At 59.0% G+C, this 20889-nt stretch overlaps 2 protein-coding genes and 1 pseudogene across 8 annotated transcripts; 1 reads left to right on the forward strand and 2 right to left on the reverse strand.

Annotated features, from left to right (window-relative positions):
• Window positions 1–1797: 1797 nt before the first annotated feature.
• LOC101148602 (barrier-to-autointegration factor-like) lies at window positions 1798–3381 on the reverse strand (annotated as a pseudogene).
• PRAP1 (proline rich acidic protein 1) lies at window positions 2442–11258 on the forward strand. 4 transcript variants are annotated; one of them, XM_019034344.4, is made up of 6 exons: window positions 2442–2589; window positions 5015–5286; window positions 8916–8982; window positions 10091–10143; window positions 10717–10850; window positions 10957–11258. In XM_019034344.4, exons 2-6 carry the CDS (start codon window positions 5279–5281, stop codon window positions 11148–11150), a joined length of 456 nt encoding a protein of 151 aa, XP_018889889.3. In that variant the 5' UTR covers window positions 2442–2589; window positions 5015–5278; the 3' UTR covers window positions 11151–11258. The 4 variants fall into 4 exon arrangements, with proteins under 4 accessions (XP_018889889.3, XP_018889890.3, XP_004050362.3 ...); XM_019034345.4 differs by having other exon boundaries at window positions 10717–10823; XM_004050314.5 differs by having other exon boundaries at window positions 10720–10850.
• Window positions 11259–13904: 2646 nt separating this feature from the next.
• On the reverse strand, window positions 13905–16791 carry FUOM (fucose mutarotase). Of its 4 annotated transcripts, none has more exons than XM_004050312.5 (6): window positions 16677–16791; window positions 15941–16009; window positions 15697–15767; window positions 15394–15492; window positions 14487–14560; window positions 13905–14185 (listed from the first exon to the last, which is right to left on the reverse strand). In XM_004050312.5, the coding sequence occupies exons 1-6, from the start codon at window positions 16759–16761 to the stop codon at window positions 14119–14121; spliced, it is 465 nt and encodes a 154-aa protein (XP_004050360.4). In that variant the 5' UTR covers window positions 16762–16791; the 3' UTR covers window positions 13905–14118. The 4 variants fall into 4 exon arrangements, with proteins under 4 accessions (XP_004050360.4, XP_063566667.1, XP_004050361.4 ...); XM_063710597.1 differs by having other exon boundaries at window positions 13905–14218; XM_004050313.5 differs by having other exon boundaries at window positions 13905–14254.
• Window positions 16792–20889: the final 4098 nt, after the last annotated feature.

The raw sequence follows: 20889 nt of genomic DNA on the forward strand, positions 1-20889 counted from the left end.
AGTCCACGTCGCCCTAGTGACAAGTGGTGCTGAACATCTTCTCAGGGTGGAGTCACCATTTGTAAATCATCTATGGTGAAATGTCTGTGCAAATGTTTTGAATATTTTTCAGTTGGGTTGTTTGTCTTTTCATTGTTGAGTTGTAAGAGTTCTTTTTATATTCTGGGTATAAGTCCTTTTCTTTCTTTTTTTTTTAGTTTTATAATTATTTCTTTGAGATGGACTCTCGTCTCACTCTGTCAACCAGGCTGGAGTGCAGTGGTGCAGTCTCATCTCACTGCAACCTCCGCCTCCCGGGTTCAAGCGATTCTCCTGCCTCAGCCTCCCTAGTAGCTGGGACTATAGGCGCCTGCCACCACACCCAGCTAATTTTTGTATTTTTAGTAGAAACGGGGTTTCGCTATTTTGGCCAGGGTGGTCTCGAACTCCTGACCTCGAGTGATCCTCCCACCTCGGCTTCCCAAAGTGCTGGAATTACAGGCGTGAGCCACTGCAACTGGCCCTTTATTTTTAATTTTTAAAAAGTTTTAATTATTATGGGTACATAATAGGTATATATATCCATGGGGTACACGGATGCCATATGTAATGATCAAACCAGGATAATTGGGGTATCCATAACCCCAAGAATGTATCATTTCTTTGTGCTAACATTCTAATTCCACTCTTTTTTGTTAATTTAAAATATACAACAGGCTGGTCACAGTGGCTCATGCCTGTGGTCCCAGCACTTTGGGAGGCCTGAGTGGGAGGATTGCTTGAGCCCAGGAGTTCGAGACAAGCCTGGGGACCTCGTCTCATTTTACTAAAGACTAGATGTTTTAGATAATATATTGCAAACATTTTGAGTTCTGATATTTTCTCCCAAGGGTTGTTGTTGCTGTTTTGTTGAAATCTGTGGACTTTGTTTCCCCTGCAGCACGTGGCCTGGTGTCTCCGCCCAGTTTTTTAAGCCTGTCTTCCTTGAGTCACACTGGGCTGTGTGGTTGGAGGCTGTACTCAGGCTGCGGGACCCACTCTGCTGGTGCCTCAAGGGTGGGCTGGGGGCCACGCTCTGTGCGGATGCAGTTTTTAAGGTGCCCGACCTTTACTTCCCACCGGGTGTCTCCCGTCTCCTGAGTGTGAATGCACAGACTTGTGTTGGGCCAGAGGGATGGGGAGGTCAGCTGGGACTGTGTGGGAACCTGGGGAGGCTCCCTGTGCCTTTCTCATTCCAGACCTGATCTCCACATTCAAGTTCGGGCTGGCCTGCCAATCACTGCTCATAATCCCCTTGGGGACCCCAGTTCCCTGAGCCACTGGCCTTCTGCTGCCTCCCCCGTGGAGCCACTCGGCCACTGAGGGGTGGGTGGGAGTGTAACTGCCCAACAGGCTCATTCTGCTTGCTGCCCAGAGAGAGCCGATTTATCAGGGCAGAGAGAAACTGCAACACAGAAAGTTTAATTCACGCGGAGCCGGCTGAACAGGAGGCTGGAGCTTTATCACTACTCAAATTTTAAAGGATAATTTGGTGGGTAGGGGTTGGGAAGGAGGGAGTGCTGATCGGTTGGGTTGCAGATGAAATCACAGGGAGTCGAATCTGTCCTCTTGTGCTGAGTCGCTTCCTGAGTGGGGGCCACAAGACCAGGTGAGCCAGTTCATGGATCTGGGTGGCACCAGCTGTTCCACCAAGTTCAGAGTCTGAAAAATGTCTCGAGCACCAATCTTAGGATTTACAATAGTGATGTTTTCCCTAAGAATAATTGGGGAGGCTTAGAATCTTGTGGTCTCCAGCTGCCTGACTCCTTTTTTTTTTTTTTTTTTTTTTTTTGAGACGGAGTCTCGCTCTGTCACCCAGGCTGGAGCGCAGTGGCGTGATCTCTGCTCACTGCAAGCTCCGCCTCCCAGGTTCAGGCCATTCTCCTGCCTCAGCCTCCCGAATAGCTGGGACTACAGGCGCCTGCAACCACGTCCGGCTAATTTTTTGTATTTTTAGTAGAGACGGGGTTTCACCATGTTAGCCAGGATGGTCTTGATCTCCTGACCTCGTGATCCGCCTGCCTCGGCCTCCCAAAGTGCTTGGATTACAGGCGTGAGCCACCGCGCCCGGTCCTGCCTGACTCCTAAACCATAATTTCTTTTTTATTTTTCATGAAAGCCGCTGACTTTCTTGATCTAAACAACTTTACAAGGACAGTGACTGTTCTGCCAAAAAAGGAGCCAAATAGTATCAAATGGACTGAAAGTGAGGGTGGAGGTGAGGGACGGGGCCAGGAATCCATTCAGGAAAGCTGGTAACTGTCACCAGGGAAAGTGAAAAAGGAAGGGGGAGACATGCAAGAGTGAGAGTCCAAAAAAGTTGAAATGGTTAGGGGAGAAAACTCCCAAAAGACCCAGAGTGCGTCAGACGTGAGTATGACAATAGCAATCTTCTCCTTTGTAGAGGACAGGGGAGGAGTCCCGACTCGGCTACAAACTCTGGATGAGGGCTGGGGATTGAGAGCTTCCCGGAGAGCATCACAAGAAGGCATCGCATGCTCTCGAAGGCATCTGAAGTCCCGGGACTGCTTGGTGTTGTCACCACGAGTCCTTCGGCCATTCCCGGAACAGGTCTGCATCTTTCCTCAGCACCAGAAACTGGCCAAGGACAACATAGGCCTTGTCAAAGCCCCTTTCCTCCAGCTTCTTGCCCAGGACTTCACCAATCCTGGCCAGGCTCCCCACTAGCTTTTCCCCCATGGGCTCTGCCCTGAAGTCTCGGCGCTTTTGGGAGGTTGGCATCTTGATTAGGCTTAATCGGCAACTTCAGTTCCCGTAACGGTTCCTCCCGCCACCCGGCCGCTCCGGCCGATACCTCAAGCCACTAGAAGTTTCCTAAACCATAATTTCTAATCTTGTGACTAATTTGTTAGTTTTACAAAGGCAGTCTGGTCCCCAGGCAAGAAGGGGGTTTGTTCAGGAAGGGGCTGTTTTCATCTTTGTTTCAACATTAAACTATAAACTAAGATCCTCCCCAAGTTGGTGTGACCTACACCCAGGAATGAACAAGGACAGGTTGGAGGTTAGAAGCAAGGTGGAGTCGGTTAGGTCAGATTCACTATCAGGTTTTCGCAAAGGTGGTTTCAGGAGCAGCCCCAGGCAAGAAGGCCAGAGGAACATCTGTTCTCACCCAAGCCCAGCGGCTTCTTCGGGTGACTACTCCTCAATAGCTCAGACGCTGTGGGTCACGTTGGAAATTCCTGAGTTGGCCTTTCTCGAGGGCCCTCACTCCACCCCCTTGGAAGCATGGCCTCCACTTGTGTCTGAACAGGCAGCTTCGGGAGAACCATACCCTGCAGGCCGGCGGGCTCAGAGCCCCCAACAGTAGCTGCCCGCTGGGGGTTGTCGCGGAAAAGAGTGAAACCCTGTAAAATACCTGGAGAGTGATTCTGAGCCAAATATGAGTGACGGAGGGCCCACGATGCCGTCCCAGGAGATCCTGAGAACATGTGTGGCCCGAGAGGGTTGGGGTGCAGCTGGTTTGATACACGTTCGGGACACGAGACATCACTCAGTACGTGGGAGATGTACGTGGGTTTGGTCCAGAAAGGCGGCGGGTGTCCAGGTCATTGGTGGATTCAGTAATTTTCCAATTGACGATTGGTCAAAAGAGTTAAGTTATTATCTAAAGACCTAGAATCAATAGAAGGGAAAGTCAGGGTTAAGATAAGGTGTTGTGGAGACCAAGTATATGCAGATAGAATCAATAAAAGGGACTATTTCTTGTCAGACTTAAAGAGTCTGTTCTATTAGTCTTAAGGTCTCTGTTTTAATGTTAATGCTGGTCAGTTCTGCCTGAATTCCAAAAGGGGGCGGGTACAATGAGGCCTGTCTGACCCCCACTTCCCATTATGGCCTGAACTAGTTTTCAGGTTAACCGTGGAATGCCCTGGGCCTAGGGAGGGTCCATCAGTCGGGTGGGGTCAGGCGGAGGTTGGAATTGTGTTTTTGTTTTACAGGGTGTGCCAGGGACGGCTAAAGAAGGTGGTCAGGGCCGGGCGCAGTGGCTCATGCCTGTAATCCCAGCACTTTGGGAGCCCGAGGCAGGCGGATCACTTAGGTCAGGAGTTCGAGACCAGCCTGGGCAACGTGGCGAAACCTCGTCTCTATTAAATATACAAAAATTAGCTGGGCGTGTTGGTGCACACCTGTAGTCCCAGCTACTCAAGAGGCTGAGGCGGGAGAATCACTTGAACCTGGGAGGCGGAGGTTGCAGTGAGCCGAGATCGCGCCACTGCACTCCAGCCTGGATGACAGAGTGAGACTGTCTCAAAAAATAAAAAATAAAAAAGGCAATGAGGGCACTGGGCCCCGTGGAGCGGGCCCTGGCCACACAGCGTGCAAGACTCCTCAGGCTGGTGTGCCCAGTAAGGAAGGACCGGAGGGAGCGCCTGGAAGGGGTGGGGAAGGTGGTGGGGTTGGGGGTGAGGGTTCCACGGTGGTGGAGCTGAGCTGGTCCCACCCTGCCGCAGGTGGTGGGCAGGGGCAGGTGTGACAGGCAGGTGGGCTGGGGCTGGATGGGGGATTTGTCACGCCCACCTGAGGAAGGAAGTGCTTCAGCTGAGCTGGGGACAGCCGCCCACGACACCCTTCCAAGTTGCCTTGGTTGTGAGCACGGTTCAGCCTTCGTTACAAGCAGGTTTTTTTTTTTTTTGGTGTTGTTTTGTTTTGTTTTTTGACTGAGTTTCGCTCTTTGTTGCCCAGGCTGGACTGCAGTGGCGCAATCTCGGCTCACTGCAACCTCCGCCTCCCAGGTTCAAGCGATTCTCCTGCCTCAGCCTCCTGAGTAGCTGGAATGACAGGAGCCCACCACCACGCCCACTTAATTTTTTTTATTTTTAGTAGAGACAGAGTTTCACTATGTTGGCCAGGCTGGTCTCAATCTCCTGACTTCAGGCAATCCACCTGCCTCAGCCTCCCAAAGTGCTGGGATTACAGGTGTGAGCCACCGCGCCCGGTCAACAAGCAGGTTTTTAAAGGCAAATTTCTTCCTCAGTCATGTGTGGCAGGCCCTGAGCAGGCAGCTGGGTGTCCCCGCTCAGATCCAGGCCCGAGTGGGCTGGGCGGCTGCAGAGCCAGTCACCTGAGCTACCCAGGGTGGGATCCCTGGCCCCGACCTCTGTCCTGACACGCCCCAAGCGGCAGCAACAAAGCCCCAATTGGCCTGGGCCTGGGCAGGAGGAGCTGGGCCAGGTGCCAGATACTGGAATCAGCCACTGCAGCTCCCTGAGCACTCTCTACAGAGACGCGGACCCCAGACATGAGGAGGTAATGCCACCATCCCTGAGCCCCAATCCCCACCCCACCCAAACCTGGAGGCCTGGCCCTTAGCCAGAGGGGGCCCAGCTGTGCTGCGCTCCAGGGGGCCTGGTTCAGGGGAGTGTGCGGGTGGGAGGGAGAAGGAGGGGCCCTCTGAGGGTCTGGGGTCTGCCACCAGGCTCTACCTCCTCTGTGGCCCCGAGCGCACTTGCCTCTTGGTTCCCCTGGCCTGGTGGAAAATCACCCAGGGACTCCCACCCGGAACAAGGAAGGGGGAGGTGCCAGGCTGAAACCAGCAGGCCTGTGACTGCCCAAAAGGAAGGGGGCTGGGGGAGGGGAGGGGCTGGGGCGCAGGAGCCAGGGGCTGCCCTGAGGTGGTGTCACCCTGGGAGCTGTGATCTGGAGCTCAGGGAAGCACCCGGGCTCCCGCTGGACCCTGGAATCAGAGGCTGCCTTCCTTCTGTGGGGGTGTCTGTCTTCCCCCTCCTTGTGTGGGGGACCCCTCTCCCCCCTCCTGTGGAGGTGCCCTCCTCCTCTTCCTCCTCCTCTAAGCCAGGGCCCTCCCTGCCCCTCCTGTCCTGGTGTTTCTCCCTTGTAGAGAGGTGGCTTCTGGGTGGCTTAGGGACCCTTTGGTGCCCAGAGCCGTTTGCCTGGAGAGGAGACCCACGGGGATCCCACAGCCAGGCTGCTTGGCAGTCACCACCGACCACCTTTCTAGGGGCTACCGTGACCCGAATCCCAGGCCCCCAGGCTGTGTGTCATGGGGGGTGGGCACCAGGGGTGGCCCAGGCAGCACGGCAGTGGGAGTGGGGTCCAGTGCCCGGACAAGAGCCCCTGCCCAGCATCAGAACCAGCTGGGGGTCCTGAGGAGAAGCAGGGCCCCCGAACCAGACCAGACCAGGCCCTGGCCCCGGGCTGTCCGGGGCATCCCCCCTGCCCTTTGACCTCTCACCATGGCTGAGTCACCCAGAGAACGGGCAAAGGTCCCTGTGGAGCTGCAATCCAGGCCTGCAGGGCGTCCCAGACACTGATTCTTCTGCCTCAGCAGGAGTAGCTGCGATTACAGGTGTGTGCCACCACCCCCAGCTAAGTTGTTTTTTTTTTTTTTTTGAGACAGAGTGTCTCGCTCTGTCGCCCAGGCTGGAGGGACTGCACTGGCGCCATCTTGGCTCATTGCAACCTCCACCTCCCAGGTTCAAGCGATTCTCCTGCCTCAGCCTCCCAAGTAGCTGGGATTACAGGCACCTGCCACCACACCTGGCTAATTTTTTTTTTGTTTTGTATTTTTAGTAGAGACAAGGTTTCACCATATTGGCCAGGCTGGTTTCGAATGCCCAACCTCAAATGATCTGTTGCCTCAGCCTCCCAAAGTGCTGGGATCACCGTGCCCAGGCAGTTTCATATTTTTAGTAGAGACGGAGTTTTGCCATGTTGGCCAGGCTGGTCTCAAACTCCTGACCTCAGGTGATCTGCCCACCTCAGCCTCCCAAAGTGCTGGGATTATGGGTGTGAACCACCGCGCCTGCCCCAGACACCCTTGACTGCAGCCCTGCTGAGCCCTGTGCAGACCCAGAGCCCCGCCCCACCCCAAGACCACCCCACCCTGACAGACGCAAGCCTCCCCCGCAGGGCCCTGAAGAGACAAGTCTGCACCACATCACACACTCACGCACACACAAACACACTCCCAAACCCTCACACTCTACACCACACCACGCGCACACACACACACACTCCCAAACCCTCACACTCTACACCACACCACACGCGCACGCACACACACACTCCCAAACCCTCACACTCTACACCACACCACACGCACACGTGCACACACTCCCAAACCCTCACACTCTACACCACACCATGCGCACGCACACACACTCCCAAACCCTCACACTCTACACACCACGTGCACACACACACACACTCCCAAACCCTCACACTCTACACCACACCACGCACGCACGCACACACACACTCCCAAACCCTCACACTCTACACCACACCACACGCACACGTGCACACACTCCCAAACCCTCACACTCTACACCACACCACGCGCACGCACACACACACTCCCAAACCCTCACACTCTACACACCACGCGCACACACACACACTCCCAAACCCTCACACTCTACACCACACCACACGCGCACACACACACTCCCAAACCCTCACACTCTACACACCACGCGCACACACACACACTCCCAAACCCTTACACTCTACACACCACACGCGCACACACACACACTCCCAAACCCTCACACTCTACACCACACCACACCACATGCGCACACACACACTCCCAAACCCTCACACTCTACACCACACCACAGGCGCACACACACACTCCCAAACCCTCACACTCTACACCACACCACACGCGCACGCACACACTCCCAAACCCTCACACTCTACACCACACGCACACACACACACTCCCAAACCCTCACACTCTACACCACACCACACATGCACACACACACTCCCAAACCCTCACACTCTACACCACACCACACGCGCACACACACACTCCCAAACCCTCACACTCCACACCACACGCACACACACACACTCCCAAACCCTCACACTCTACACACCACACGCGCACACAAACACACTCCCAAACCCTTACACTCTATACCACACACACGCATGCACACAGCACACACCCACCCCCAAACCCTTACGCTCCACCCCACACACAACATACATACACATCCAACACATACACGCACACACACACACCCCCAAGCCCACACTCCACACCACACACAACATACACACACATCCGCCACACACACACACCCAAGTCCACACACTCCACACCACACACAACGTACACACACATCCACCACACACACAAACACACATAACATACACACACAGCACACGCACCCCCAAACTCACACACTCCGCACCACACACACTCAAGCACACAGTGCACACACACCCGAACACGGCACCACCCACAGCATACATGCACACCCACCATGCACATGGTCCATACCCACAAAACACACGTGCACAGACAACATATGCACACCCCCCACCACATACACAAACACACACATCCCGTGTCCAAACTGACCTGACACCCTGCCTGCCTGCCTAATGGTGCTGCCATTCACCCCTGAGCCCCCCAGCCATGGCCCCGCAGCTCTGGGACACAGCAGGTGCCCTGCCTGCAGCAGTGTGCAGCCTCGGGGCTCTGTGGGCGTGGGGCTGTGGGCCCCCGCTGCTCCATACCCACCCATACCCACACCCGTGTGCAAGTGTGTTCATGTGTGTCCCCACGTGGAGGGCGGCACAGAGGCAGGGCAGAACCTCTGGAGTTTCCGAGCCAACCAGCAGTGCCTGCCACAGTGGGGTCTGCCCAGACTGTGAGGAGCAGAGTCTGGGGCTGGGGCTGTGGGCTCTGGCCTGAGGGGGGCTGGAGGCAGGTGGGCCTGGGGCTTCTCCCTGTTCTGTGCCTGCGTGTCTTGGCCCATGTGAGCAGAGTCCAGTAAAACTACCTGCGCTCCCAAGGAGGAACCCAGCCCAGGCCTCCCCACTGCCCATCGGGGTGCTGCCTGGAGTTCAGGGGAGGCCCCTTCCCCTACCTCACACTTCCCTCTCTGGCCCCCCCTCAGGCTCCTCCTGGTCACCAGCCTGGTGGCTGTGCTGCTGTGGGAGGCAGGTGCGGCCCCAGCACCCAAGGTAGGTGTGAGTCCCTCCCATCTGGGCAGCAACTCCAGTTGTCACCTTCTGCCCCTACAGCAGGGGATGTGGACAAAGGGCCCCTCTTCTGGCTTCAAACCCCAAGCTGGCTTAGGGGAGAGAGGCATGGGTACGCTCATAACTCTTGATGCCTGTGCAGGCATGAGGAGGGGGCAGGCTTCCCTTCCCTGGGGTCAGATGGACAGGCCTCAAGACACCCAGGTGGTCCTAGGTGGAGGACGTGGGGCCGGATGACACCCACGTGGTCCCAAGTGGAACAGGTGATCCCAGATGAACCCATGTGACCCAGGTGGAGGAGGGCCCGGATGACACCCCTTGATACTCACCTGGGCCTTGAAGGCCAGAGGTGACTCCATGTGCTAGTGGCTCAGCTGCACTGTCTGTGCTGACAGTGGTGTCCTCGGCCGGGACTATGCCTGGGGACGGGCCCTGTTCCCTGGCCCATGTCAAGGCCACACAGTCTTGCACACCTGGGATGGATCAGGAGGAAGGAGGCCCACGCCTTCCTTGACTGGAGACGCAGGAGGATGGGCACAGCCCCCCACGGTGCTGGTCCTCCCCTGGAGCCACTGGTCCTCCCCTGGGGTCACCTGCTTTGCTCTCCTGTCTGTCCTTTGCCCCACTGAGGATGGCTGGGCTCAGAGCAGCTGACAACTAAGGTTAGCTGGGCTCAGAGCGGCTGACCGCCTTCTCTCGGCACCAGCCAGGAAGGGGTGGTGCAGACACAGCCCCAACCAGTCGCTACAGAAAACAGCCAGTGCATTGACGGCCGGGGTTGGGAGTGCTAGGTCAGGGATACGGTGCCAGGTTACATACCAGTCCTGTGCTGCCCCAGACCCGGCCAGAATTCCAGGCCAGCTGGTCGTCTGGGCACAGGCCGGCAACCTCACTCCCGGCTTGCAATCCCAACACCCGAGAGTGGCTCGCCCACTAGAGACGCTCGAGCTGTGCTGAGCTGGCCCTGCCCCCACCCCCTGCAGCCACCTCCACCCCCTGCAGCCCCAGGTGGGCCTCGGAGCAACCTCTCCCCAGGTGTCCTCCACCCACGTGGACTGTGGCCCAGCCCACACCTGTGACTCTCCCCCAGGTCCCTATCAAGATGCAAGTCAAACATCGGCCCTCAGAGCAGGACCCAGAGAAGTAAGTCCCCCCAACCCCACCTCCCCACCACCCATTCCCTGAAGCTACAGCCCATTCTGCTGGGCCCTTCCTGAACCTGGAGAGCACGGGGCAGATGCAGAGAGGAGCCCTGTCCAGCAGCTTTTGGAAGGAGGGGGCACTCCAGCCTCATGGGGATCTGTCGACAGCGCCCCATGCAGGGAGAAGAGAGCACAGCCGGAGGGCTTGGGGCTCCACGGCGTCTCCCTACTCAGCTTCCCCACAGCCTCCAGGGCAGCTTGTGCTCCACGGCTGGTGGCTGTAGCTGGGGCGGCTCAGTCCTGGATCCTGAGGTTTCCCCACATCCTTGCCCTTGGGACGCTGCTCAACCAAGGCTCTGACCACTGCCCCCCACGCAGCCGCCCAGGGACGTGGTGTGGAAGCCTGGCCGAGAGCACTGGGGGCCACTCATCACTGTGGCTCTTGAGAGAGAGGCTTGTCCTGGGGCTGCTGGTGGTAGGGCTGGAGTGGCTGCCCTGGGATGGTGGGCACCCTCCTGTGGGGGGTTCTGTCCACCTCCCCCACCTGCATGTGGACCTGACCAAACTGTGCCAGCAGGGCCTGGGGCGCCCGTGCGGTGGAGCCTCCGGAGAAGGACGACCAGCTGGTGGTGCTGTTCCCTGTCCAGAAGCCGAAACTCTTGACCACCGAGAAGCCACCAGGTCAGGGCAGGGGCCCCATCCTTCCAGGTGGGCACAAGGTCACAGCAGCAGAGTCCGCTCGTGGGGTTGACTTGGACAGACCAATGTTCTCGGGAAAGAAACTGAGACTATACCTTCATGTGCTTGTCCCTAGGCACCAAGGCCTGGGTGGAGACCGAGGACACCCTGGGCCGTGTCCTGAGCCCCGAGCCCGACCACGACAGCCTGTACCACCCTCCGCCTGAGGAGGACCAGGGCAAGGAGAGGCCCCGGTTGTGGGTGATGCCAAATCACAGGGTGCTCCTGGGACCGGAGGAAGACGAAGACCACATCTACCACCCCCAGTAGGGCTCCAGGGGCCATCACTGCCCCCGCCCTGTCCCAAGGCCCAGGCTGTTGGGACTGGGACCCTCCCTACCCTGCCCCAGCTAGACAAATAAACCCCAGCAGGCCGGGCGCGGTGGCTCATGTCTGTAATCCCAGCACTTTTAGAGGCCGAGGCAGGCGGATCACCTGAAATCAGGAGTTCCAGACCAGCCTGGGCAACATGGTGAAACCCCGTCTCTACTAAAAATACAAAAATTAGCCGGGTATGGTGCCAGGTGCCTGTAATCCCAGCTACTTGAGAGGCTGAGGCAGGAGAATCGCTTGAATCTGGGAGGCGGAGGTTGCATTGAGCTGAGATCACGCCATTGCACTCCAGGCTGGGCGACAGAGCAAGACTCCGTCTCAATCGATCAATCAATCAATCAATCAACCCCTGCAAACAGGTGGGAGGCCACATGCCCTGGAAGACCAGTGACCGGGGCCCAGCCTGCCCTGCCTAGGAGAATCAAGGGCTGCACAAGGCCCAGGTGACCTTTGGCTCCCAGAAGGTTGCACTACCCCCAGGCCCTCCTCCTTGTATACCGGGATGGTGAGGGGTGTGGCAGCAGTTAGGGGATGGGACCAGAGGGCACCCTGGGACCAGTCTCAGCTGAGAAACAGAACCCACCCTGGGCTCCCTACAGCAGGAGCCTGAGACAGGGTCGGGGAGGAGGGTGGCCGAGTGCCTGGGGCTCAGGGCCCAGCTGAACGGACGTGCATGTCCTCAGGTGGAAAGTGCACAGGTCTCAGGTGAGGGGGGGTAGACCCAGGCCCAGGACATGGCCTTTCTGCCCTCCTGACGTTCTGTGCAGCTCCCACTCTGGGTGCCCATCATGCCCTGCCTGGCCCAGCAGGCCCAATGCTGCAGTGCAGGTCCAGGCTGCTAGAGTCACTCACACACCGCATGTGTCCTGGGCACATGCAAATGTGGGCGGGGTTCCTGCATGGCAGTCTCATCCCTATGGTGAGAGAGAAGCACCTGGTGCCAAGCCCGGGGCTGAGCCACACACATTTGCCAGTTCCAGCAGCTAAGACAGAACGGAGCAAGGGAGAGAGGCCACCCATCCCTCATCCTGCTGTGTTTAGCCCTCGTGTGGCCACTCAGGGGGCTGAAGGTTTGCCCAGGTGTGGAAGAGCTCCTTGCACCGCCAGCAAATCCCCGCTCTCCCAGGACACCAACGGCTGAGAGTAACTGCCCAAGGGTGCCCCACGGTGTCCCACAATGTAAGAGCTGTTACCCTGGCTTACGGATGAGCTGGAGAGGCCAGTGACCTTTGAGGTTCTGTCCTAAAAGGGCCAGAGATGGGCTGCCAGCTTCCCCCTTGGCAGCCTCCCCTGTCATCCTGATAAGAACATGGGGTAGGAGGACATTGAGGGATCAACACGCTCAGGGCTGAGATTTGGGCAACTCCTTCCCCACTCCCTGAGCCCCAGGCAGGTAGAAGACCCTGGATCTCTGGAGTTGCAGGAGGGTCTTGCCCTAGGCAGCCCAAGCTGGTGTTTGTGGCTTTTTTTTTTTTTTTAAAGCTATCTTGATTTTATTTTGTTTTGCCCATTACTTTGTTTTTTCTCATGATTTTACTTAGTTTGCTCATATATGGCTTCATTTATATAACATGTAGAGAGGGCACACTAACCCCAGAGGCTCATCTGTGGGGCTGAGCCTGGGGATGGGCGAGGGTGTGTGCAACCAGCTCGTACACCGCTGATGTCAGGCCACGACGCGGCCATCGGGTCTAGAGATGAGCAGTGATTGGCCAGGCAAGTGCGAGGCCCCTGGGGCCAAGGCTGACCACTAGTGAGCACAGAGAAAGCCTTGGCTGCCATCTGGGAGCAGCAGGCGGACAGGACCCCAAAGTCTGCAGCCAAGCCCAGACAGGGTCCCTTCCCCAGATTTGGAGCCACATCTCAGCCGGGGTGGGCTTGCCTGCACCCCCAAGGTTCTCCTGTGGTCCGGAGTGTGGGTCTGGAACCCTGGGACTTGCCCCCTGGAGCCCCGGGGACACCAGTCCCAGGCCCTGGGGGAGGCCCCTGTCATCCCCACTCCTGCCCTTGGTCCCTCAAACTCCAGCCCTGCCCCATCTTCTTCCTGTACCTGTCACTGCAGCAAGTTCTGGGGAGCAGGACGAGGGTCCTGGGGAGAGGCCCAGGGTCCGGACAGTGGCTGGTGGTTATTCTTCCCCATCCTTGGGGACCAGTCCAAGCATCCCATGGGCAAGCCTCCCAGGCACCCCCTTTCAGGAACCCCCTGCATCCCACCTCTGCCTGGCACTGGGCTCCAAATGACCTCGTGTCCTTTACCTCCCCTGCCTGCCAGGGCAAGTGAGGCTTTCAGCGGGAGGCCACCTACTGCCACAGGCATAGGGCATGGCCCACACCGAGGCCTCTCCAGCCGACAGTTCCTCCCGAAGCATCCAGGCCAGCCCCTGCCACCTGCCCTCCTGCGGGTGGAAGGAATGGACCCCGGTGAAGAACCCCCTTGGTGTCCACAGCCCAGGGGCTATGGCAGAAGTCCCCACCCCTCTCAAGGCCTCCAGGGCAGCCACTGCCCCCACTCCAGCCCTTGGTGTCCCCAGGGTGCCAGGCACCCCACCCAGTCCCCAGGGACCCAGGCCTGATTTCCCACTCAAGGTTCGTCAAGGGTACGTGGGGGCCGCTCTGGAGCCAGCAGCCTCCCTTGAGCTCAGCACCAAACAAGCCTGAGGGAGAACAGAGCTGGAATTGGAACCTTGAGACTGAACGTTGACCAGTGACTACGTTTTTCCATCATTTTCACAAATCAGGGACACTCGTCCCAATTGGCAGGGCCCACCCCAAGACTGCCGGCCCCCTAGAGCCCTGGCCAGGGCCCAGGTCTGGGAGCTGCCACTGGGAGGCCTGTTGTGAGTGGTGGTACTGGAGCTCAGGGTGCCTCCAATTCCTCTTCCGGCCCAGGTGGTCTTCACCAGGCCTACAGCAGGGGGTTGAGGGCAAGCACCCCCTTCTTGAGGATGAGGTTTCCGTAGAGGGCCGTCTCCCTGCAGAGGAGCCAAGCCCAGCAATGAGCTGGGCTGCAGGGCCAGGGTGCCGAGACCCTGCTTCAGCATCTGGGAGACAGAGCAGACCCTGTCCACCTTCACCCACTTGATGCTCAGGCAAATGGGGGCCCTGCCCCCCCGAAATTCCTCCCTGGTCTCTCCACTCTGTGGGACATCTGGCCTCAGCCAGGCAGAAGCTGAGAAGAGGGTAGGGGCAGCTCCTGAGGCCCCCCGGTGGGGATGGGGGCAGCTCCTGAGGCCCCGGTGGGGATGGGGCAGGTCTGAGCCAGCTGGAACTCACCCCGTTGCCACAACAGCAAAAGCCTTCTTAGTCCGTTCATAAAACTCAGACCTCTCTAGCTTTGCCAGGGCTCTCTGGAAGACAAAATGGCAGGGTTGGAGGGAACCCTGCCAAGAAACCCTCATGGGCCAGCCCTGGACTCCCCAGGGCCCAAAGCAGGGAGGGCACCAGGAAGTGGGGTTCCATTTCTTGGGCTCTCCCCCTGCAAGGGCCCCACGGTCACTCAGCCTCTGGCTCCCAAGGCCTAGGACAGGGGGTCCCAGGACATGGTGGACGAGGAACCTGCCATGCTTGGGTCTCTGCCTGGCCTGGGGCCACCCAGACAGCTCAGTAGACTGTCGAGCCCCTGCCAGCTGTCCTGGGGGGGGTCCCCCCCCCGCCCAGGACAAGAGACCCTGGCCCCCCCTTATGGAGGCCCTGCTCAAGACCTGCCAGTGGGTTGCCTGGGAAAATGGGCCTGTCCCCTTGCAGGGCAAGGTGTGGAGAGGGCTGAGTGAGACACAGCACCCAGCTAGGCCTCTGACCAACCATAGCCAGGATGGGGCGAGAGACCTGGGACCAGGGGGCACCCCTCCAGGGGAGATTGAGGAGGTGGAGGCCAGGCATCCTGAGTCCCCCAGGCTCTACTCACAGGCTGTGGTGGGTGACAATCCACCTGGCAGGTCAGGATCCTGGGCGGGGCGGGGCAGGTGGAAAGCTCGGGGGCAGAGGAGGAGGGGCCACACTGCCCAGGTGCACCTCTTCCACCTGGATGGTGAAGGAGTGCCAGTGGTCCGGGGTTCTCAGGGTGATGGGTGGGAGACCGCGTGAGGACAGAGCTTGGGACCTTCTGTCTTTGGCTCCTCCTGAGCCTCCAGGAGACAGAGGGTCCCTGGCCTTTTCCCCACAACTGGGGCTGCAGGCTTACCGCACAGCCGGCCCTGCGTAGGATGGACTCGTACTCCGTCCACACTGGGGTCTGCAGGCCCCTCTCCTTGTCGCTGGGCACCAGCTCCATGACTGCAGCCTAGAGGGAGGGGTCAGCTCTGGGGCCCTGGGAACTGCCAGCCTTCCTGGTCAGGTGACCATTCGGCACTCCCCTGGTGAGGGTCAGGGCCCCTTTGGGGACACATGGCTTCCCCCGACTCCAAGGCAGGTGGGCCCTATGAAGCCCGCAAAAGGGAAAACCGAGGCACGGAGCAGCAGGGTGCAGGGGCGACTCAGCCCTCACCGGACTCTCCACATAGGTGTCCAGGGGCAGCAGCTTCAGCACGGCCTCCAGGAGCTGCGGGATGCCCAGGCCTGGAGGGCAGAGGAGGCAGCACTCAGTCTCCAGCCAGCCCGCCCGCCTGCCTGTCTGCACCCTTCACACTGCAAGCATGGACTTGGGGCCACGGCAGGCCACAGAGGAGCCTCAGAGCCAGGAGCACTGCTCACCCGCCCGCCCTGCCCTGGGGAACCTGGGGCTCGCTCACCGTCTGCACGGATCTCCATGGGCCCACACTGGCAGATGGAGGAGGCCGGGAAGTTCAAGTCCGCAAGAACTAAACAGCCGGGAGGACAGCCCGTGGTCAGCACCTATCCCTGCCCTCGGGGTCGGCGCCGCCCGTCCTCCCACCCAGTCATGGCGGCAGGTCGTGGGTCACAAGGGGTCTCAGGTCAGCCAGTTGGGCGCCCCCACCGCCGACCGGCCGCAGTCAGATCTGCAGGGCTGGAAGCCACGCGGGGAGGTGGGGAGGGCAAGGTCCCTGCCTGGGAGGCAGAGAGGCGTCAACAGCTGCCCGCGAGGCTGTCGGGTGCTGACCAGGCCAGGGGGCCGACCCGGACCCGGCCGCCTCCCCAGGGGCCAGAGGACGCGCGGCTGCCCGCGATGCCCGGACCAGGCCCCCCACCACCCAACCCCTGCCCCGGGACCCCAGGCCCCAGGAGAAGAAAAAGCGCCGAACCCTGGGGAGCAGCCCAGACGCGAGGGCTCTCGGGCCGTCTGGGGAGGGACTCCGGGAGAAGCTCGGGCCGGCTCCGCCCAGAGCCCCACGAGGTCTCAGTTCCCTAAAGAATGCGGGGGAGGGGGCTTCCTGCCCGGAAGCCAGGGAGGCCCGAGCAACGTCCCCACCCCAGGACGCGGCCCTTCCCGGCCCGGGGGTCCCCGCGCAAGCCTCGCCCTCCTGCCTGTCCCGGGGTCTCCCCGAGGCCCCGGCCCGCTGCGCTCACCGATCTCGTCCCCGTGCCCCATCCGCGCCAGCGCGTAGAGCAGCTCGGGGGACAGCAGTGCGGGGACACCCTTCAGCCCCACCATCGCCCGGCCGACGGGGCAGGCGGGGCCTGGGGGCGGGGCTTGGGGGCCGGGGCGGGGCCTTACGGGGAGGGCGGGGCTTAGGGGCCGAGGCGGGGGGCTTAGGGGCCGAGGCGGGGGCCTTACGGGGAGGGCGGGGCTTTACGGGAGGGCGGGGCTTTAGGGTCCCCGGCTTGGGGCTTGGGGACGGGCCGGGCCTAGGGTTCGGCGGGCTGGGGTCTGCTTGCGGCTCAAGGAAGGGCGGGGAGCCCCAGGAACTGGGGACGCGCAGGCTGAGTCGTGGCGTGGGGGCAACACCCAGCCAGCCCACGGGCTCCTCGCCAGGTCCGAGACTCGGGTGCCCTTGCGTTGTGGCCGGGGGCTCCCCAGTGTCCCTACCCGAGCCTCCCACCCCGAGCTCCCTCAGGCCGAAGGGGTTCAACCGCCGCGGCCTCCCCTCATGAGGGCCTCTGCCCTCTGACCACTTCGTGCTGCCCTTAGGCCTGGCAGAATGCCCGGAGCGCACCGGGTCCCTGGGGTCACCATGGTGGGTAGCTGGACCCAGGCCTTCAGCCCACGCTCCTGAGGGGCTGGGAGCAAGGGACACCGGAGCCGGGACTTCGGACCCTCTTGGGGGGAGTCTAGGAGGGCAGCCAGGCCCAGCTTCCAGGCTCAGCTGCAAAGTGCCAGGACACCTAAGGGTCCTCCATCATCCCCCGGTGTCAGCGGCCTGCAACCCCCTGCCCAGGATGGCGGCATCCTGACCTTTGGCTGAGCTCAGGCTGGCCAGGCCCTCTCTCCGTGGAGCCACCTTCTTCCACATGATTCCCAGCTGGACACCAGCTGTGGGGCTAGCACTGCGGCCCTGGCCCTCAGCCCTGAGGTGACACAAATGCTCTGAGGCCTGGCGGCTCCTAAAAAGTTCTGAAAATCAATCTGTATGTGAAAAATGACAAAGCCGCGTCAGAAAACCAGGAGGAAACAGATGTCTCCATGTTGAACTGCTTGGCCCTAGGAGCCTGTCCCCATGGGAAGTGGCCTAGGCTGCGTCGGAAAAGCCTGGTGGGGCCACCCAGGCTGGCACCCAGCAGCACCTGAACAGCTGGCCCTGGGCCGGCCACTCGGGCAGAGAGAAGACTGGGGCTGCCCAGGGCCTGCCAATGAGGGGTGGCTTTGCACCGAGGCCACCGGGTTTCAGAGCTGTACCTGGGCAGTTTCTACTCCAACATGTAAGTGGAGAGTCACCGTTTACCCAAATATACAAGGGCAAGAGGATTTTATAGAGATGGGCAAGAAAGTTTTCAGCTTCAAAACCAAATCAGGCCGGGTGCGGTGGCTCACACCTGTAATCCCAGCACTTTGGGAGGCCGAGGCAGGCGGATAACTTGAGGTCAGGGGTTGGAGACCAGCCTGGCCAACATGGTGAAACCCCGTCTCTTCAAAATATACAAAAATTAGCCAGGCATGGTGACTGGTGCCTGTAATCCCAGCTACTTGGGAGGCTGAGGCACGAGAATCGCTTGAACCCGGGAGGCGGAGGGTGCAGTGAGCCGAGATCACTCCACTGCTCTCCAGCCTGGGTGACAGAAAGTGACTCCATCTCAAAAAAAAAAACAAAACCAACAAACAAAAAACACCTAATCAAACCCCAAACAATAATGGGGCCAGAGGTCAACTAGCTCAGGAGTGAGTGGAAGCCTCACTCTGAGTCTGGGGTTCCCCTGCCCCGGACAGTGGCACCCCTCCCTCCAGGCTCCCTGGGGCCAGCATGAAGACAAAGTCCATTCCCCAGCCTAAGGGTTGGGTGTCTGTCCCTGCCAAGCTCTGGAACCAGATAACTAGACGCAGCCCTCTGAGATGCGGTTTCCATGCTGGGCCCTTTCTTGGCTTCCAGCCAAGTGTGGCTGACACAGGTATGAACGTGAGGCTGCAGCTGGCCCTACGGATCTCTGGGGTTCCATTGCTTGAAATCAGATTATGGAGGCTGACCCCAGTGCACATGAAAAATTAAACGGAGTGGATTTTCTCAATGTTCAGGCTTCCTCCCTTGCATACTTGAACATTTGGTGCCTATCTATCTCTGCATATTTACTCCAGGCTCCAGGGCCAGTGGTTCATGACCCACACAGACTCCACGTGCTCCACTCCAGTAAGTGAGCAGGTTCCAGGTTCCCTACCCCAAGGGAAGAGCCTGTTATGCCCTGTTGGACCTGAATCAAACTCCCTTTGTACCTGTTTCAGTATTTGTCAAACAGTCCAGATCCCAAGGCTTATCTGAGGCTTATCTGAAAAGAACATCTCCCGCCTGTTTTAAGGCCAACTGCATGAGAACTCCCACCTGCCCTGGCAGAGGCGAGATAAACCTGCTCCACCCTGAAGCCGGCTCTGAACTAGTGGACTCCAATCACGGCACACAGGAGGACAGACGGGGTGGGTGGGAGTGCAGAGCCAATGACTGCGAGGCGAGCAGTCGCAGAGCACGCGTGTGCCCCCTTTGCGTGTACATGTAACCGGACACGCGGGCGTGGCACCTGCAGCGTTCAGGGAACCAGAGCTCGGCAAAGGTCACTGTTCTTCTTTCTTGATGCAGGTGAACCTGTCCTTGGTATTCAGCCCAAGTCCTCAGCGGTGGGGCTCACACACTCTGCCCACCCAACCCAAGGCCATGACCACAATCTAGACCACCTACGCACACCGAGCTGCGGGGCCAAGTGGAGGAGACACCGGCAAACGCTCTCTGGCGTCTGCACTGAGCTGGGGGCAGGTGGGCTTCCCTGGGGGAAATACCTAGAACCAAGGGCATGATGACATGTCCGTAGTATGAAACGTCAGGGCCACTAAAAAGAATGTTATAGGACTGTCATTTAGTGAGAAAATCAAATGGTGAAACATGCCACAACAGGCACAAACCTTCTGGACAGTATGTGCCTTAGCTTGGGCTGCTGTGATGCAGTGGCATGGTCTGGGTGGCTGATAAACACTGACTTTCCACAGTTCTGGAGGCCACGGCTCCAGGCAGGTTTGGTGTGTGATGAGGCCCACCCTGGTTTACAGACAGCACCTTCCCACAGAGCACTCACATTGTGGCAGGGGCGAAAGAGTGCCCTCAGGGCTCTCCTAAGGGCAGTAATCCCACTGGAGGAGCTCCGCCCCCTCATAGGGCACTAATCCCACTGGAGGAGCTCCGCCTTCTCTTAGGGCATTAATCCCACTGAAGGAGCTCCGCCCCCTCATAGGGCACTAATCCCACTGGAGGAGCTCTGCCCCCTCATAGGGCACTAATCCCACTGGAGGAGCTCCGCCCCCTCATAGGGCACTAATCCCACTGGAGGAGCTCCACCCCCTCATAGGGCACTAATCCCACTGGAGGAGCTCCGCCCTCTCTCTCCTAGGACACTAAACCCACTCGAAGAGCTCTGCCCTTGTGACTAGTCATTGCCCAAAGTCCCCCCTCCTAATGCAGTCACGGTAGGGGTTAGGATTTCAACCCAGGGATTTGGGGTGGGGCTGAGTGAAATGAGCCTGACCCAAAGGGATAAATGGAGGTCCCTCCATAGAGACACGAAGTAGAAGCGTGGGTGCCAGGAGCTGGAGGGAAGCAGAAAAGGGGTTGTTGTTTAACGGGGACAGTTTCCATTTGGGAAAATAAAAGCTTTCTTGGATAGTCATGGCTGTACAACGAGAACGTACTTAATGCCACTGAAATGTGCATTTGAGATGGTTCAGACCAGCCTGGGCAACACGGGGAGACCCCATCTCTACAAAAGGTAAATTTAAACAGTCTGCTGGGTGTGGGAGTGCGCCTCTGTGGTCCCAGCTACTTGGGAGGGGGGAGGATCACTTGAGCCCGAGATTCAAGCTGCAGTGAGCTGTGACTGAGCCACGCACTCCAGCCCGTCTCTAAAACACAGTGGTTAAGATGATCAAGTTGACGTCGTGTGTTCCCACAGTAGAGAAGAATGCAGTAAACTGAACAGAGAGCTCCTTATGACAGAAGTAGGAAGAAAATAGGGTGGGCTCTCGTGAGGAAAGGGCTCGACGTGAGTGGGCGTGGAAGAAAACCATAGACCATGCCTGTGCCCGTGTGCAGGGGTGTGTGCGTGCGTGCACAGAACTCTAGGAAGTCACAAGCCCAGGTGTTCACAGTGGCTA

The sequence above is a fragment of the Gorilla gorilla genome, chromosome 8 (genome assembly GCF_029281585.2).
Source record: "Gorilla gorilla gorilla isolate KB3781 chromosome 8, NHGRI_mGorGor1-v2.1_pri, whole genome shotgun sequence".
In the NCBI taxonomy this organism is placed as follows: Eukaryota; Metazoa; Chordata; class Mammalia; order Primates; family Hominidae; genus Gorilla; species Gorilla gorilla.